General features: G+C 35.1%; 1 protein-coding gene across 11 annotated transcripts in view; it reads right to left on the bottom strand.

The window, feature by feature from the left end:
- Window positions 1-20,328, bottom strand: part of LOC129725749 (cytochrome b5 reductase 4) — a 128,504-nt gene that overhangs the window by 80,982 nt on the left and 27,194 nt on the right. For 4 of the 11 annotated variants that reach the window (XM_055681904.1, XM_055681905.1, XM_055681908.1 and 1 more), the window contains exon 1: window positions 7,705-7,882. Coding sequence is in view for 2 of the 11 variants with exons in the window: in XM_055681914.1 (XP_055537889.1) it covers window positions 19,880-20,009 (130 nt within the window). In the remaining 9 variants the exon portion in view is untranslated. Of the gene's footprint in view, window positions 1-7,363; window positions 7,883-19,879; window positions 20,024-20,328 lie in introns of those variants that run through there. The other 7 variants (XM_055681907.1, XM_055681911.1, XM_055681912.1 and 4 more) reach the window with 4 other exon arrangements.

Raw genomic sequence — 20,328 nt, 5'->3', positions numbered from 1 at the left:
TTATATATAATCGAAACAGAGAAAAATACTACATAGCAGTATTGCAGTTTTGATTGCACGCGAATAGAAGTCGTGCCCGCTACAATGATAGACGACGAGAACCTAGCGGTGCTCTACTCAACATATACTTTACGGTATTGTTGCTTTTACCAGTATGTTTACATTCAAAACAGCATTTTCTATTACGCTCTAATAGCAGGTTTATAAATCGTTCAAGAAAGGGGCTGTTTCAACTTTTCGAAAAACCTTTACCTTCGAGACATCAAATTAGTCTAGGTCAATTTTTTTTTGGATATTGATAAAAAAAATATTACAGGTGGTTGGTGTCTATTCATGTCGTCTGTGCTAGAAATGCTCGCATGTGAATGGGTCATTGTTTGCGTCAATGTGTCCTTGACACTTTTTATCGTTTTTTTACGGCTTTGCAATCGAAAAACAATGATAACTAGCGTATTACAAAATTGTTCAACATTTTATCTATCCAACAACTTACGTGTTATAGTTATCCATCATGTGGTTAATGCTGTTATTATCTTTTGAAATCTGACGCAACATTTGCCAGCTTCATACCAGTATAGAAAACAAAGACGTAGTCCCACGTCAAAAAGGTTACTTTTTTACATAAATGATTTGTTGTTTTCGAATAAGAAATTTATTTTTGACTCATCCCCCTAAAAGTCAGAAAGCACATTGTGTAATGTCCATGGTCCATACAAGCCAGTCGTCGTAGGTTCGAGTCTCGGCTCGGGAGAGATTGTTAGTGTCAGTAGGATCGTAGCGCTAGCCCCGCAATTGTCTTTAACACTAAACAATCGGCTGCGAAGTCTGTGTATAGTAAAACAGAAGGTCGAATTCCGATACGGAATGTAGCACCAAAGCTTTGCTTTTAGAATAAGAGGTTTAAAGTTCACAAAACGTCATTCATACTTGAGGATTTTGTAAAAACAAGAAGCAACAAAAGTGATTCTGCTTGTATGTATAATAAATATTCTTAGAAATGTTTCTTTAAAAACTTAATTATTATCTGAATGGAAAAAGTAGAACCAAAGTTGCCATAATTTCACGCGCATTGCAATTTACAGAAGTTCTTGGCGTGCCAAAAATTTATTTTAGAAGACCTTGAGTTTGTTCTTTAGAATGCTCATGTGGCATTCTCTTATTGTAATAGCACTCAAAAGTGAGCAATCCAGTTAGCAATAAATATAGCTATAAAGCGCTATACTGCCTTGAAGATTTAGTTGGGATTTAAAAAAAAGTAGACCATATTTAACTAAATCGGGTTGAAGCCATATACGACAGGCGTAGAAGCCCGTGTACCTACCTAACTTTATTTAACTTTCTATGTTGCGTTTCAAACTTAGTTAATAATATTAACAAACTGTTTCAAAACGAAATGTCCGAATTGCATGTTCTACTTGCAAGCTTGACTAGGCTGTTTAGAACAATTCTTGATGATTTCATGAAACCGAAGTACATGCAAAAACTCGAAAATCTTAACGAAATAGTGTTAGATCAAAAAAATTCTGTGAAATTAGATCATTTTACATTTTAATCGAGGAATGCTTAAAGCAAAAAACCATAAACAAAGAAAAATTTATCGGTAGTTAAGACAAATATTGTGAGGTTCTACATTACCTCAACGAATCAGATTTTAAAAAGATTCAACTTTGACGATGAGCTTGTTAATAATATGAATATCATCGATCCAAGAAACATCATACAGAGAAAGCATTGCTGAAGAAAAATACCTAGTGAAGTGACAGAAAGTGACTTTAGGAAACTTCGGAACCTGCACTCCACTAATATTTCTAATAAAAACAGCTTTTTGGGGAAAAGTTGTAAGATTGAGAAATTTTGAAGGAGGCAATAGCTTTCCAAACTTAAGATTTTTTATACCGCAGCTTTTAATTTTATCCCATTCATCGGCTGCTGTTGAAAGATTTTTTTCATCCTATAACTTAAACAAAACAAAGACAAGGAACAGGTTGGGGACAAACATCTCTTGAAGCCCCTAATTAAAATCTACTTCAAAAAATATCTATAAGTTAGCTCTGTTTTGATTTTATTATAGGATCCAGTTTTTTAAAACATTCCGTCAGTTTTTTGAAAAAAAAAAAAATGGAAAATCTGCATCTCAGTATAGGTCAGCAGGAAAACGCCAACTGTCGACATCTGCATAATTCGAATGTGCTGTTATATCAATCACACTGCTTGACTGCTGTAACTCGACTGCAATGCCAAATACTTAACTTTTGTTAGTTACATTTTAAAAGAAAACGTTGTTCTAAATAAGCATTTAAGCATACAAATCACACTTTTTTGTTGAAGACCACACATCTCCAGGACATTTGTTTTGGTGTTAGAAATGAGCTCAGAGGTAGAAACTGAAGCAAAAATACTACAAGGTATACAGCCCTAGAGGTTGCATGGAATGGTGACGTAGGACTAAATGTATACATTATATGCTGCGATAAACTGTTCATAGGCAACACTACCGTTTTTATTTGATGGTCGTCATTGTAAAACTAACAATGCATGAATACATGAAAATTTTACACTAGTAGTTGCGAAAATTCTCTTAACTCTCATCTTCAAGCATCTATAGCTCTGAAAAGAACCGATTCCATAATCTTCAGCTCGAAATGTGTGCTATAGAGCGCTGATGATCGCACCACCACCGGTAGTAGTGAATGTTTGCGCATAAAATTTGCTCACCGCTGTGCCCTCCAGTAGCTGTGCCAGCAAGTATCCTGCAGCGTACGATGGTAACTGTTGCTGCCGTATGCAAAATAAAGGTAACATACTCCGCAGTGCCTGGAAGTTGACTCGTATGCAGCTCTCGTTTCTCAATGCCGCGTACCTCTAACAGCTATACTCCACTCGCTATTGTGTGACAAACTAGACTGGAACTGAATTTTCTACACGCAGTCTTTTGTATCGAGTTCAGCGTAGATTTTTGCCATTAGGGCGTGGCCACACAGCTTGGAGAAAGAGAAACAAACCAAAACACCTTCGATACTACTGAGTGATTTTCATAAGCATCAAAAGAAAGTTTTTGCTTTCCCGATGCGAAAATCATTCTGGTTTTTAGATTAACTAATTTTCGTTGCTAAAATTTGACTGATAACGGTGTTCGAGTGGACCCAAACAAACAATTAAACCGCAAAATCACTCAATTTAGCAGTGAAAATTCTTAAAATGAGAGTTATATCTTGCTGTGATAAATTATTCATAGGCAACACTACCGTTTATCTTTGGTGCGCCCTGGTCGTTATTGTAAAAATGATTCTTGAGAAATAGATGAACATTGCACACTAGGAGTAGTTGTGAAAATTCTCATAACTCTTATCTTCAAGCATTTATAGTTCTAAAAAGAACCGGTTCCATAATCTTCAGCTCGAAATGTGTGCTATAGAGCGCTGATGATCGCACCACCACCGGTAGTATTGAATGTTTTGTTGGCCGCGCATAAAATTTGCTCACCGCTGTGCCCTCCAGTAGCTGTGCCAGCAAGTATCCTGCAGCGTACGATGGTAACTGTTGCTGCCGTATGCAAAATAAAGGTAACATACTCCGCAGTGCCTGGAAGTTGACTCGTATGCAGCTCTCGTTTCTCAATGCCGCGTACCTCTAACAGCTATACTCCACTCGCTATTGTGTGACAAACTAGACTGAAGCTGAATTCTCTACACGCAGTCTTTTGTATCGAGTTCAGCGTAGATTTTTGCCATTAGGGCGTGGCCACACAGCTTGGAGAAAGAGGAACAAACTAAAACACTTTGTTGAGTCAAAATATGTAGGCAGTGAAATTTATTTCGTCCATGTTATTGTTATCTGTGCTCGGGAAGCAAGCCAATAACGAGGGAAATGTATGGGAAAGCTTGACCTTGGAACTTTTCACCTTTTTCCACCATAAGGCAGTAAAGCAACAATGTTGAACATTATATCAAAAATTGTTACACATTTTATCTATCCACCGACATATAAATGACTAAGATGCATTAAGTCGTTCGCTCGCTATAATCGTTTGAAATCTGACGAAACATTTGCCAGTTTCATTTTCAATTTCACAAAGTGTAATCTAGTATAGAAAACAAAGACGTAGTCCTACGTCAAAAAAGTATTCTGGAAAAAGGTGTTAATAGCAGTCAAAAACGTAAAAAATGGGACACCCGAAAAAATGTTCAATGCTAAGAGATGGCGCTGTAGTGGTAGTAAAATCGAAATTTCCACGGGAATTTTGCTTGATTAACATAAAAACTGCTATCAGTTACCCTGTTTTTCTAACTTTCTAGTATTTACTTTTACTATATGCAATCTATTTCTTCTTTTTTTCATGTGAGGATAAAATTATTATTTATAACTTTGTCGAAGAGACTATGCCAATCAAACAAGCCGTTTTGACTGCAAAAATATTTTTAATTCCCCACAGAGTGCTCTATTGGAAATAAAAAAAATTCTACAGCCAAAACGGTTTGAATGATCGGCATAGTGTCTTCGGCAAAGTTGTGAATATCAATTTTGTCCTTCAAAAAAAAAAAAAAAAACAAAATTCACCCGATTATTTTTTTTCCTTAAAAATCCATAAATTTTTTTCGTAGTTGTAAAATAAAATTTTTTAAAAATCGGGTTTTTAAAAAATAGGCTTTTTTAGATAATTATTTTCAGATTTTCTTTTAACTTTTTTTCAAAAAATAAATAATTTTTTCTTAGAGTATATGTTTTTTTCGGAAAGACAAAATTATTATCTGCAACTTTATCGAAGACGTAACACCGATCAAACAAATCGTTCTGGCCCCAAAAATATTTGCTATCATCAATACCTTCTCAAAATAGAATTTTTCAATAGCTTCTCAAAAATGAGTCGTGTACCAAAAAAATAAACCAATAGCACAAAATGGCATCTTTTGACTATAGAAACGTCTATGCAAAGTTTCAGCAAAATCAAAATTGGTCGATTAAATTGGTTACCGTTTTTTTTTGTGAAATTGCTCAGTAACCAAAAATCTGAAAAATAATAAAGTAAGTCGACTAGTCACTCGATGACGCTTCAAGTTAGAAACATTAAAAAATAAAACGTTGAGAAAAATGCTTATATTTTGACAATTTTTTATAGTTAGATTAAAAAAAAGATTTTAAGGGGCGTCCTAGGGAAATCTTCACAATAGTTTATTTAAATTGGCAGGTAGAAGTATGGTGTCTTCGACAAAGTTTTTTCTTATAAAATGTTCTACATCTTTACTCAGCAAAGTGGATTTTTATATTCAATATACACTTCACTTTAAGGCAGAAACTAAAGCAAAAAGAAGTATTCTAAAAATAGGTGTTGATAGCAGTCAAAAACGTAACAAATTATCGAGAGAAAAATTAAAAAAAAAAAACTCGAAGAAAACGGCGGCGTATCGAGAGGTAAAAAAGTTAACATAAATGCTGCTCTAACAACACATAGTGATTGGTTCCGTCGCTTTAAAGACAATAGTTTCAATGTTAATGATCGTCCGTGCGAAGGAAGATCAAAAACCTTCGAATACGCTAAACTGCAGGATTTGCTCAATGAGGATCTATGCCAAACGCAGGAACAGCTTGCTTCGGTATCAAAAGTAACCGGCCAAGGTATTTTAAAGCGATCGCATGTTTTTCCAAAATAGAGTTGCATTTTTATTCAAAGAAACAGCGAGAACTTAGTTGAGCACCCAGAAGTAACCAAAAATATAAGAAGTATAAAAGTAATGAACTAGTCACCCGATGACGCCAAAAGTTTGAAACTTTAAAAAATGCAGCGTTGAGATAAATGCTTATAATTTTGACATTTTTCAATAGTTATATTTAAAAAATGGTTTAAAGGGGCGTCCTAGGGAAGTCTTCACAATATAGTTCATTTAAATTGGCAGATAGAAATATGGTGTCTTCGACAAAGTTCTTTCTTTTGAAATGTGCTACATCTTTACTCAACAAAGTGGATTTTCATGTTCATTATTGGATTAGTCACAAAATTGCAACTTTTATAACATGGAGAATAATTAATGGAACATCTTTGCTGTAAACACTGCGGTTCAAAAACCAATTTTTTTGGGTCAAAATATTTCGATCAAGGTGAAAACTCAATTGTGGAAATTCGAAAAACAATTCCACAATGGGTTAGGTAACAAATTTGTTACAACAGGTAGAATTTTTCGCTGTTCCTTTTGAAGCAACAAGCAAAACTTTTGTATGTGAAGTGTTTTGCGAAAGTTTTCTTCGGTAGTCTAAAATCTAAAATCTAAATGCAAGGTTTCCAATAAGCAAAAAGCTCTAATGTTTAAAGGAAAAAAATATGTTTAGTCTCCAACTGATAAAAATATTTTTCTCTATTTGCTGGCCCATTATATTAAAAGATAGTTTTTGAATCGCACATCATAGAATCAATGTTGATGTATGATTTTGATGTGAAATATTCTCAGTCAGTTTTTGTAAAAATTTTCAAGGTGTAGGCATCATGTAAAAATTGACGAAATATTAAAAACTTCAAAAATTTAATTACATCGAAGAGTGATATCTAGAACATTAATTTATCGTGAACATTGCAGAATGTAGTAAACTTTTGTCCATCGATGACTTCCATGGGACTTTTTCGAAAATCGTTCTTGTTTTGTTTTTGTCTAAGTTTGAATCACAAACTTCTGCAATTGTATCATTGTATCCTGAAGTCTTTAATTCTGAATTATGATAATCTTAAAATGAAGATTTAAGGCTACTGGACCAATATTTATATCATGGAATTGAAAACTCAAAAACTCCTGGTTTTATGTTAGATAATTGTCCCATTTCGTAATTTTAAATTAGTTTTGGCGTTATTTGATGCATAAACACGCACTTCCTGTTTTTAGGCTTTATTTGCCTGTTGAACATTTTATCGTAGAGCTTAATTTATCCCAAATATTTTTCATTCTCATTATTCCATGAGCTTTGAAATAGAGTGCTTATAATTCAGTGCTCTTGTATAATTGGCACCAATCGATCCAATTTTGGAAATCCTTCAATCCACAAATGAAGTCCATTGCATTAAAATACTTCAGCAAGTGATAAAGTTTTAAATGAGTCCTTGAAACAATTTGGAAGCGAATAATTGCCAACTCGTGCAAAGTTTCGACTCTGCAGATATGTTTTTTCGATTAGTTTTCTAATAGTGAATGGTATTGTTGAAACTTGCGATAACAGACAGTATAAACTTTGCTCGTCGTATGCTCAGTTCAACCGAATACCGAGAATTTCATTGGTCGTTTTTCATTTTTTTCTTCTACGACTTGCTAGTTTGCCATATAATTAGAAATGGAACAGAGCAAGCAATTCCGCTCACTCAGCGCAATAAAAAACGTAGTTTTACGGTATTTTTTCTCCGGCACTTGCAGGGTTATGTTTTGCAGCGCTTCTTGCATTCCACTCCACAATCAAAATCCGCACAAAATCCCACTGCATCGCTTGCATGCTAACAGGCGCCTCATCTTCAGGAAAACGTCAGTTCAGTAGTTTTCTCATCAGCCGAACAGTTCCGCTCTCTCACTGCAATGCACGGCTCGGCAGTAAATCTGGACTCCCGATTGCATGTCAAGAGCGTCAGCGTCAGAAATGCACTTCCGAATTGGCGACAAAGGATCAATCAAAGCCGCAGCTATTCATAACTTCAATCCTAAAGCACTGTTTACACAGTTACACAAAGAACTTCACCATGCACCATCGGCTGCTGCTAAACAAAACCTTGTTATCCTTGTTGCGAAACAAAATCTCACTCGCAAACTGGCGTACACTTTGTGTATCACTGCTGCAGCCCGCACGTGTCTCCCCACGCAATCGGACGACCGAATGGAGGTGCTTTTCTTGGGATAGGTCCGAACACCAGTCAGCACGAGGCAGTACTGAGAGGCGGAAACTGGTATCCTGTCGTATTTTATACGCGGTATCGGATGGCGACTGTGGATACGAAAATGCTTGCTTGCTCTTCTTCTCGTCATACTGTCGTAGCTTCGGTAGCTTTGTCAAGCGAAAGCTTCTCAGCTGCAGGACGAGAGAATGCAGAAAGAAAAGCGTCCGATTTTTATCAATGAAAAGCTTCCCGCTTATGGATAGGGTGGTTGTGGTTCGGGCGGAGCAGAAGTGGGGGTGGTTTGAGTTATTGCATAACCGTTGCGTTTTCCGACTAGCTGGAGCTACGAATGTAATAAATTTGGATACTCATATCAATGAAATTTCTAGATTGTAAGAAATTACCATCCCAAAATCTCTACAATCCTGCAATACTCTCAATAGCTCGAACCTTAGAAATCTGAAATTCTAATTACTGAAAACCTCAGAATCATATATCAAAAACAGATTGAGTCCCCTAATTCAAAAATTGTGTCATTGAGACTCTAATACCTAAAAGCTCTGATAATCAAAAATATAAGAGAATCAAATCCTAATAGTATCCTATCCTAATCAAAAACCGGACATTTTAGAATGCCAAAATCACATGACCTTTGGTATTATGAAAATTTTAGAATCCAAAATCCTGCAATTCTAGCATTAAATTCAAAATTGAAAAATCCCAAAACAATAACTTGTTAAAGTCTTTGAATCTAGATTTCAGAAATCTACAATTTGACCCCAAAAATCTCAATCTCAAACGCAAAACTGCAAATTTTGAACATTAAAAAGTTTTAACATGAAGAATCCCTAATCACCCAGAACTCAAATTTTCGAATCTGAAGTAGTCAAATATAATTTGTTTTTCGTATTCCCGAAATCGCATGACCTTGAAAATTCAAAATTCAGAAATCTGGTATCTATAAATTGAAAAATTATAAAATCCTGCGTTAAATAATGAATGCTTGTTGATCAGCTGGAAGCTTACGAAATAAGAGGAATAGTCAAAACACTGATAAGCAGCTGTCTCCCGACCAGACTCCAATTCGTATCAGCTGGAGACTTCAATAGCCCTTTCGAAGCTGTGTCGACTGGTGTGCCCCAAAGTAGTAACTTTGGGCCAATTCTTTTTTTCTGTTTAATGATGATCTGGTGAAGTTAAACCTGCATGGAAAATTACTGCTTTTTGCCGACGACACGTCAGTCTTCCATTAAGAGGTAATATTTACCAAATGCTCAAAAAACAAAGCTTTTTTCATAAATTTTTTTACAGGACGTTTGAGATGTAAGGTATATGAATAATATATCATTGGATTGAGCAACCCTTGCAGAATAGAAAAAATATTTTTATTGCTATTTTTGTTTCAAAATGGCGCCTGTGCAGCGATTGCCGTGAACCGCTTTTTTAAAGTTGTTCCGCGACGAGCAGTAGAAGTCGTGCCCAACTCCACCTATAACCAAAACAAAAATTTTTTCATTACCTACATAAGTATCGCTAGTGAAGTACAGTCAGGTTTTTTTACGCGGTTTTTTTATACGCGGATTCTTTTACGAGGTTTTTTTACGCGGATTTTTGAATTAACGCGGGTTTTTACGCGATACCGCGGTCATTCAAAAAAATTTTTCGCGAATTTCCGAATTAACGTGGGTTCGGAACCAGAAACGTGTTTATCTAGTAAAAAATTTGTCCAAAAAATACTCTCCGTCCACCAAAAGATCCGGAATGACCATCAAAGAGGACAATTATTTAATGGTTCTAGGGCATCTCGGGTTTTTTTTTCCTAAAGCCCTTCTTGCTGAACTACTTTAGGGGTCGTTCCTAAACCACGTGGTCATATTTTGATCCCTTTTTATACCCCCCCGTGGTTTTTCGTGGTCTTTTGGCCACCCCCCCCCCCTTGCGACTTTACCCACGTGGTATTTTCATTCTATCAGGTTCTGTTCAGCCTTTTTGCGATCGCAATCGTTGTCTAGTCGATTTGTTTCGCTTATCGTCACGATTGAAAGCCACCAACTTTTTATAAGTCGGCAGTCCGGCTCGTTTTTTAGCTTGATTCACAGTTGTAAACGACACTCTCAGCTTGCCTGCGACATCTCGGACGGAAAGGTTGGGATTTCGCTGAAACTGCTGGCCACTCTTTCCGTCGTTTTTGCGGCTTTCGGATTTCGATTTCCCCCCCGATTTCGTCTTCCTGGCAGTCGACAAACATTCTCCAAACACTTTTATCACATTGATAATGGTTGATTTTGCCACATTAGACAATTCCAAAATAAAAATCAAACATAAAGCATTATACTATACACACACGTCTTTAAAATGAAAGGTGTTAGGTTTTTTTTTTTGATACACGATAAAAATAATATGGTGAATTGACGTTAGGCAGCTTTTGACCGTAACACCCTTCAAGACCCCGAAATTTTAGAATTTCAAATTTCTCTAAACTTGAAAGCCCACAAGTTTTTAATATTGAAATTCCAAAATTTTAAAATCCGTTATCCAGATAATCGCAGAATTTAAAAAGCTCAAACTTCAATACAAAAAAAATCCAAATTGTTTTGCTCCGATCATTTTTGAAATTCCTATATTGAGTCCTTATTGAAAAATTTTGGACCGGTACTTTTCTGCTTGGCTATTTTTGAAGTTTGATTAGTGGGTTTTTCAAGGAAAACCACCCAACTGTGCTTTGAAGAACGATAACTCTGCGAAAATCATGATAAAAATGGGTGTTTTGGAGCGGTCAACCTAAAAGTAAAAGTAAAACTCCAAAATGTTAAAAACTTGCAATCAGATAATAACGGAGTTTTAAAAAGATAAAACCTTTTAATCACACAGTCATTCCATCATGTTAAAAATCGTCATAGTTGGTTACTATTGAGTTACTTGAAACTGAAAGCTGGTGGCCCAAAAATCGACTTATGGGTCATTCCATACGAAGTGACCACAAAAAAGCACAAACTTGGTCACGACCATCACAGATTTTGCTCAAAGTTGGGAGAATTATTCATCTAATGTCACTTTGGAAAAATCCCAAATTTGGTGTCGATTCGAATACCCCCCGCTCTGGGGGACCCCCCTCCTTATTGCAAAGTTACTCATTTTTTGTTCAAAATCTCTTTTTCCTTTTCCTTACAATTCATAGACGTAGGATGTCCGAAAAATACTGATAGATGATTGTTGAAGAAAATAAACCAAGGAATCCAGGAAAAATATATGTTTTGACCGGAAGTGTTGTCAGATAAACTATTTTTGTATTTGAAAACTAAATTTACATTTTTCGGCAAATGCAGCCATTTCGATTTTGAATTGGATAATTTCATCGTGTTTCTTGGAAAATTTCACATAAGAAAGAACTATCATCCCGAGGTAATATGAGCCAATCTCGAGATATAACATTTTTACGAAAAAAGTTGTAAACTTCGTAATTAATTTTTTTACAATTTATAGACGTAAGACACTCGAAAAATAGTGATAGGTGAATTTTGAAGAAAATAAACCAAGGAATTCAGAAAAAATATTATTTTTGACCGGAAGTGTTGCCAGATAGATTATTTTTGTATTCTGAAACTAAATTTGCATTTTTCGGCAAATGCAGCTAATTTTAATTTAAATTTGATGATTTCATCGTATTTCTTGGAAAATTTTACGTTAGAAACACTTATCATCCCGTGGTAATAGCCAATCTCATGATAAAGCATTTTCAGGAAAAAAGTTCTGAATTTCGTAATTAATTTATCGTAAAAATGTTATATCTCAAGATTGGCTCATATTACCACGGGGTGGTAAGTGTTTACTACGTAAAATTCTCCGAGAAATACAATGAAACTATCAAATTTAAAATAAAATTAGCTGCATTGGCCGAAAAATGCAAATTTAATTTCAAAATACAAAAATAATCTATCTGGCAACACTTCCGGCCAAAAATGATATTTTTTCTGGATTCCTTGGTTTATTTTCTTTAAAATTAACCTTGATCGAGCCGTGGATGCTGTAATGCCGGACTTTGGAGGTGTTGCTTCTCGTTCACCCAGAACGGTACCAAAATTCACTGGAGAGGAAATATCGACGATCTACTGCTTCACCTTTTGGCGTGAATTAATCGCTGGTCACCACTTTAGCCGTAACAAAATTCACCGTGCCGGTCACGCTGATGGCAACGGGTTACTTGGCGCACGAGAATAGCGGAGTTAAAAAACTTCACTTCGAAGTCGGATAGCACACCAGAACAAAAGGCTATCAAATTGGACTTCTGACTCTTGATCGAGGGAAACAATTACGCTGTGTGGTTCGATTGGGGATTTAATTTCTACTGATCGGTTTGTACAGAGCTAGGATTAATTGGTATCGGTATCTGGCTATCATTTCTCCTCTCGCTACATCTCTCTTATCAGAGAATGAACTCTACAGAGTGCGTTTAGTAGTCTTGCGTTACGTTATAAGTTAAGTATGTTTAGCCTAAATTTAGATCTAATACTAGCTCGTAAGAATAATCTAAGTTTTAACAATTTAACATGCACACTATTTACAAATTTACAATTTTACAATTATTACTATTTACAAATATACTAGAAACACTTTTTATGATCAGAGTATTGATCAAACCTATCACTGTTTTTCGGGTGTCTTACGTCTATAAATTATAAAATAAAATAATTACGAAGTTTACAACTTTTTCGTAAAAATGTGATATCTCGAGATTGGCTCATATTACCTCGGGATGATAGTTGTTTCTTATGTGAATTTTCCAAGGAACACGATGAAATTATCAAATTTAAAATCAAAATGGCTGCATTTGCCGAAAAATGTAAATTTAGTTTTCAAATACAAAAATAATTCATCTGGCAACACTTCCATTCAAAACTTATATTTTTTCTGGGTTCCTTGGTTTATTTTCTTCAAAAATCATCTATCGGTATTTTTCGGACATATTACGTCTATGAATTGTAAGAAAAAAAGAGATTTTTGACAAAAATTGCGCGACTTTGCCATAAGGAGGGTGGTCCAAGAGAGCGGGGGGTATTCGAATCGACACCAAAATTGGCATTTTTCCAAAGTGGCAGTAGATGAATAATTCCCATAACTTTGAGCGAAATCTGTGATGGTCGTGTCCAAGTGGCATGTAAACTTCGTATGGAACGACCCTTATTCAAAATCTACAAATCTTAAAAATTGGCAACTTTTGAGGCGATTAACCGATGTTGAATCTTTTTCGTCAATTTTATTATAAAAATGTTGTGACTTTCGAAATAATGAATTTTGGACACCCATCTTTTTGTTTGGCTCTTAGAGTGACACTTCTTGAAATATGGTGGTCCACAAATCGACTTTTTTCAAAATTTACAATTTTCAAACATTCGTAATTTTTATATCGTTGAACCGCTTTTGATTGACGTCAATTAGTGTGCCTTTTAAGAAAAAATATCTAGCTGTGCTTTTAATAGTAATAATTAAGCGAAAATCATGATAAAAACGGTATTTGGCAGGTTTGTAGGGTTCAGGACCTGGGAGACCCAATCGTGTAATTTCTCAAGAAACTTTTTATAAAATATCAAATTATCTCAAAAGTATGCTTTATTTTGAGGGTCTTCAATATCGGTAAAACGCCTTGAAAATTACAAGCTTTTGAAAAATCGTAGATTTTGAAAAAAGTATATTTATTGAGCCACACTTTTTCAAGAAGTATTACTTTACAACCGAACAAAAAAAAAACCGGTTTAATATTTTTCAACAAAGACCTGAATAAATTTTGAGCAGATGGCACTTTTTTTGGTGGAATTGCTGGTCAAATCCCACGAGCTCAAAATTCATAATTTTAAAGTACCAGCAGCAGTAGTACGTGCATAAGCATGAGCATTTCATATGCAAAAACCTGCCGGAGAAAACCTCTCCCGAAGAAGTTTGATACCCTATTAATATGCTAAGATAGAGAGCTTCATAGCCGCAAGGTTACAGAGTCCGCTTTGATGAGCGAGTGGTCGTGGGTTAGAATCTTAGTAGAATCAGGCCATTTGGTTGTCAAAGGACTTTAACATGGGTTCATTCTCAGGCTCTCTACTACCATGGGTTCATTCTCAGGCTCTCTACTACATACCCTTCCTTCAAGCTGAATTCTATAGTACCCTTGCTGACTTTCATCCTAACAAAAAAGTCCCTCTTATAATTAAACTGTTCTGAGTAACGTATAATAGTTCTCTTCAGAAAATTGTAATTATGACGCGGTCTTGGCTGGAGGAACGAGGTTTTGATTCGAATTCCTCTTGACAAAAATATGAGTCCTACTTATAATAAACCTGACCAGAGGTGAAGAATTGAGTGCCTCTTCAGGGAATTGTGATTGTGATGCGGTGTTGGTAGGAGGAACGAGGTTCGATAAGACTCCTTCCTCTTGACAAAATAAGTCCCTCTTAGGCTACTGACATACTGAGGCGTCAAATGAAGCGAAGCAAGAAGCGTCGCAAAAGCGTCCGAGCTACTTCTTCGAACGTCTATATGAAACGCTCAAACCGGTCATACTCAAGCGGCAACGACGCGTCGGTAGAGGCGGCGAAACAGAACGAGAAGTGTTTTGACGCGCGTATACTTACGCGGTAATACCTTGTTCAGACAAAATCTTTCATCGCAAGGTGCTTTACATTTGCTTTGTTTTGTTTTGGTAATTGAAAAAAAAAAGCAAATAGAATACATTTTCGTTTACAAAATGTTAAAATGTTTAAAAAATGTTAGTGCAGTAATACCATGTTCAGACTAAACCTGATATCGCCAGGTGCTTTATATTCGCTTTATTTTGGTCTTAAATATAGAAAATATCGGGAAAAATTTTCAGGTCGTCAGGAAAATAACACTGGTATTTTTGATTGATATTTCATGCCTAACATACTGAACAGATATCATATTTAAACTTGTTGAACGTTACTCGGGGTCAGCGGGTTGAAAATTTAGAATAATCGGAATATATATAGTTTGCTTGTCTTTCAGCCACGCGCACGACAAACGAAAGTTACTCAAATTGCCTTTTTCCCAAGCAAACTCTGAACCTGAGGTACACTAAAGTTTGTTATTTTTTTTGTGGGTAGCAACGCAAACACTCCTGTTCTGACTACAAGTTACCTTTGCTTTTAGTCCTCGACTCACCTCCTCTTGCCTGGTATGAAGCCAGTCGTAAGGAAATCAAAGCTAACTGCGTCTTAACTAATATTCGGCACACGTGTTAAATTAGCACATGGCTATAGGTTCTGATGCAGGCGCATCGACAAAAACCGCCAAAAACGTAATAAGAGCGAAAGGCAATTTTAGGATGTAAGAAAGACATAGGGTAGGGAACATATTTCAAGCAGCTTTAGGAACCGCCTGTGTATTCAGACGAAATACTCGAAATGTGTTGGGTGAAACTCAAACAGTAGTATATCAATCTGTTTGCTATCGTTTTCTCTATCAGAACTTGTTTTCAGATTGTAAAACTAAGTTTGCAAACTTTGACAATCATCAATCAAAGTTACGAATCGAGGGACACTATTCCAATCACCCCGAACCTATTTTAAGCAGTTTCCATCTGTTTTGCAGGTGTTTTTTTGCAGCACCCGAAGTGGCTCCTGAATGGCTGCAATATAGGTCGATTTGTTTCAATTGGTGATTGTTCACAGATTGCTTTGTGATTAACGGTATTTCTCATATTCGTAAGACAGCTAGACAATCAAAGTTTTCGTTTCCATCTTTGAAATTGTCGATATTGATCAAAATGCAGGAGTTTGAGGCCTGTTTTCTTCGACTGATTAAAATAGGCGCTACTGCTTAAGCCGTTCCTTACCCTAGTATCAAAGATATCAAGCATGTAAATGAAATCTAAAGTTAACCAAACCACTGTCAGTTGATTATGAACGTTACTTTATAGTTACAATGTTCAATAATTTCTGTAATGTCATGGCATTGCCATCTAAATTAGGTTGTCAAGTGATGTAATATGGCAGTACCAGTTGAAATTCATTGTGGATAGATTATGAAAAAGTCAAGAAAATAATGGGGATTAGAAACCTTTTTGCTCGAGAAAATAAGCAGTTTGTTTTTTTTTTAAGTGTGTAGCAATTTTTATATGCATTGATATTGTATTTTTTCAATAGTACAGTTATTCGATAGCAAAAAGTTGACCGAAGACGTTAATAACGACAATTTATAAAAAATTTAAGAAAACCGGCTGTAACTCGCCAAAGCCATTTTATGCAAAACATCATATCGAGTTTCAAGTTTAGCTTATGGCGCGGGACAAGCCGCACTTGAAATCTATCCAACTTTCTCCCTATTACTCAAAGCTCTAACAAAATTTACAAAAATGTTCTCAAGAAGTTGTACTCAAAGATAAAGCAATATAATTTTTTTTCGATATTTTTAAAAATAGAAAAGACACTTAACCTACACAAGACATGCTGCACCCCAAATTAATTCTTTAAATATACTACGACGTTCAAGATGTACGGAGAAAGGGATAATTATTTTGCTGATACGTGAAAATTTTAGCTGTTTCAAAAAAACTTAGAGTATAAGATAAACCCATTCCCGACGAGAGACATTCAAACTTTGATTCAAGTTCAACAATTATACTTGATAGTTTTCACGATGAAATTATTCAGTAAGGTACAGATAAATCTTTAATTTGCAATACAGTTTGTGTTAATTATGTTTATAGTTGATGAGTAATAAGAGTTGAAGTTCATTTTTTGAGGTAAAAACTGGTTTCTCTCCGCCGGGATCGGGTTGAGCTATTGGCCATTATTTTTGAACATTATGTAAAATCTGATCAACAGTTTTGATTTAAGATATTTTGATATATCAACATAAAATTCTCAAAGTTTGTAAAATTAAACTTAAGTTTATGTACTATCCTGCAAATTCGCTACAGTAAGCCAACATTTTTTATTTTTTATCAAATAATATTTGTTTGCTTATGTAGAAGAAGACGAAAACAAAGGAGTAGACAATGGTGGTGGTGATGGGATGAGGATTGGTATGTTGTTACGCAACACTATAATAAACGTTTCTGTGATGGAACGCAGATGACAGATGTTTCATGCGCGTCATTTATCACGTATGAAGTTATATCGGAGTATTAAAGAGGGATTTGAACTACCCATAAATGATTAAAAGGGGACAGTACTTCGTTATTTTAAGCTTTGCTATTGTTAATAACAAATTGCAAAGACAAACTGTTGCATGTGTGGATATTTTTTTGAGCAATCCAGTATTTTTTCATGAGCAATGGTTTTTGTAAATTGTTTTTTTTTTTTTACAATCACATTCATTTTTAGTTATTTTGTAAGCTTAGTTTGAATATAACATATATATGTCACATCAAATAATTGAGAAAATGAACTATTATTCAAGTTATGTAATTAAAAAAAAATGAATCGTTAGAAAACAATTTTTCGAAAATAATCAAATAATGGAGAAGAAGTCTTTAGATATTGGAGAAAACAGCTGTGCAGTGGATCCGTATAAGAAGCGAGATGCAGATTCGTTTTCGAGTAAGCAATCAAGCCACGATCTACTGAACGTAGGATTTATCGCAGTTTAGATAATTAATTAAGTTTTAAACCAGCGCTGGCCATTGCATCGAATTGTCGATAGTGTCTTAGTTACATATTGAACTTCTACTCGATATTTCAAAAAAAAAAAAAATTCCATTTTAGATTAAATACCAACTTTTGATAGTTCAAAATGCATTTGAAAGTGGCTAGCCACTACGGGCCAACTAGTTTCTTATATTTTTTACTACGTCTGTAGCGCAACTGACTTCAGAAATATTATTTTATTTCATAAAAAAAAATCCCTATGTTTACTAAAAACGTGATTTACCGTGCTTGAAGAAACAAACAAATCTTCATTGGACGAATTCATATTTCCTTTAAACGAAACCGCTGCTGGAATCTAGGAATATGACAACACAACGCATTTGCGACGCTCGCTCCAGTATGTCATAAAAATCTTCACCCAACGCTTCTGTTTATACCGCTTCTCATACGCTTAACGCTTCGCTTAATTTGACGCCTCAGTATGTCATTGGCCTTAGAATAAACCAGGCCGGAGAGGAACGTTAGGTGTAGCCTCAGTTCAGGGAATTGTAATTTGGCGATATTGGTAGGATAGAAAAGAGGCTCCGTATAGTAGAGCAGTAAGCTTGAAATGAAAGGGTAAACTCTCACACACAAGCACGGATATAAATAAAAAAATACCTGGGCAATATCACAATAGATCAAAATGTCTCTGGTCGCAGTGATGAGTCCACACAGAAGAAAAAAAATATGCTAAGATTCTAAAATTTGACAATTCAAATTGCTAATTTTAATTTTAGCAATAAAGATTTATTGTAAAAAATGGAAAATAATCTGGAGTCATGAATAATGTCATAAAATCATAAATTTCTAAAGTTATTCAAGTTCTGAGCCGTAAAGTTGTGAAAATATCCAGAGGTTAAAATATCCTAAGTTGTGAAAATATCCGTAAAGTTGTAAAAATATCCTAAGATGAAGCAAAATCTGTTTATTGAACATACAAGTTTTGTATGCATTTTCCAGCATAACTCTTGAATGCCCGAAATCCACGAAATTCTCCAAATTCCTTTTACAGAGGAAGTGGTCACAGATGTATTGAAATGGAGAATGGTCACCCCCTGCCCTGAATCATGAAGAAGTTTTCAGGTTTTATACGATAAGCTGATTGAATTCTTTGATTCTTTGGTCCTCGGTCATATCTAGAGGTCAGAAGTTGATGTCCACAGGTCGGAAATCGAGAAATATGCTTAAATACTTCTCATTATTGACAGGACACCAATAAACAGTAAATTGACGTCTTTTAACGTCATTTAGAAATCCAATTCGTGACTTTCGGATTCTGCGAAGCTGCGTAGAGCTAGAAAATGTGTATACACTTTCCAATATTCAAATTTCTGGAACCGGTATTATATCCAGAAACTGAAAACCGTCATGTTGAAGCCTGACATGGTGATTCCAGTTTGAGGAAAACTAATAATGCTAAATATCGGTATTTTCGTTAACAGGGTGACACGTAGAGGATGAAAAATGATGTCTGAATTGATAGAGTTGGTACAGAAAAATTCGACACAGCAATTGTACCAAGTACTTTTTAAAGAAATGGTATCTATTTATAGTGAATCGATGTTTCTATCGATAATAATTATTGGCTGTTTGGCTATTAGATAGTTAAAGAATATCTAAAGCGGGTAATTTTCAACGATTTAAAAACATTCGTGCAAATATTTCTATCGATTTTTTGATCGATCGTTTTTTTAAACCCCTCGACTTGATATAATGATCTTTTATAAACGGAGAGTCCAAAATACGTTAGGAAAATTGCTGAGGTTGAGCTATTATTAAAATAAAATTTAATCAAGAACGTCGAACGAACAAGATAAGAGCTTTTAAAATCTATTTGTATAAAAGTAGAAGTGTATTTGAATGAATGATCACTCCGTAACATTTAGGCCTGTTTCTACCAACAGGTGTTTCTTGACATAAGAAAATAGTTGTTAAATGGTAAACCTGAGATTGAGCCCTGATTGGTACAACGATCTTTTTACAATTTGGTTCAAAATTGTGGATTTAATAGTAACATAGAATATCAATTTTCAAGCTCTTCAGTGATTTCTGAACCACCATAACAATAAAAGCTAAGTATTCTATAATTTGAAGAACCTGGAATTCAAGATTCTTAGAACTCTAAGATTTTTAAATCTTAATGTCCTTAAAGCCTAGTTTTATAAAATTCCTGAATTCCTGAATAATGAGATTCAAAAACCTGGAAATCTTAAGACCTTTAAAATTTAACAGTTTGAAATATGATGAGTTTATCATAGATTTTATTCTTAATAATATATTTATGTCAAAATAAGGCGTTTCTTAAAAAATCATTGGATAATTAGAACTCGTAATAGAAGATTCTGCAATTTTACGATTTTGTGGTATTTTTGAAAAAAAAAAATGGAAGCATTTCACTAACCTGTGGCGGATCCAGTGGACTGTTTGCTGGTTTGCTTCAGTTGCGTAACTGGGGTACGAAGAGGAGACGTGGAAACATGTTTCACATCTTTCTCTTCCGTCGGTACCTGCAGGTTTGTTTTACTATCCATTTTGCGATGAAGAACTGCAAGAAAAAAGAAAATAATTCATTACATGCAACGTATGACTGCAACTTAGTTCAAAATTAAATCAAAAGTTTTAACTTTTCGCAAAGAGAAATTCCTTCACGTTCGCTGACAACATTTCTCCCGTTTAGGCAAATCTCCGCTATTGTATTCGAACCGAGCAGACATCAATTGGCAGTGAGTGACTCTTGCTACTCTCTGCGCCATTCTCGATTTCTCTCACTGTTTGTATTATCAGCTGCGCAATGGAACAAGAAAATGTCGCGCGTCTTCACGTGATGCGACTGTTATGGTTCGAACGTCA

This window comes from Wyeomyia smithii, chromosome 2 (genome assembly GCF_029784165.1).
Source record: "Wyeomyia smithii strain HCP4-BCI-WySm-NY-G18 chromosome 2, ASM2978416v1, whole genome shotgun sequence".
Classification (NCBI taxonomy): Eukaryota; Metazoa; Arthropoda; class Insecta; order Diptera; family Culicidae; genus Wyeomyia; species Wyeomyia smithii.
The sequence above is the reverse complement of the archived record's forward strand: the minus strand, read 5'-3'. Positions and strand labels throughout refer to the sequence as shown.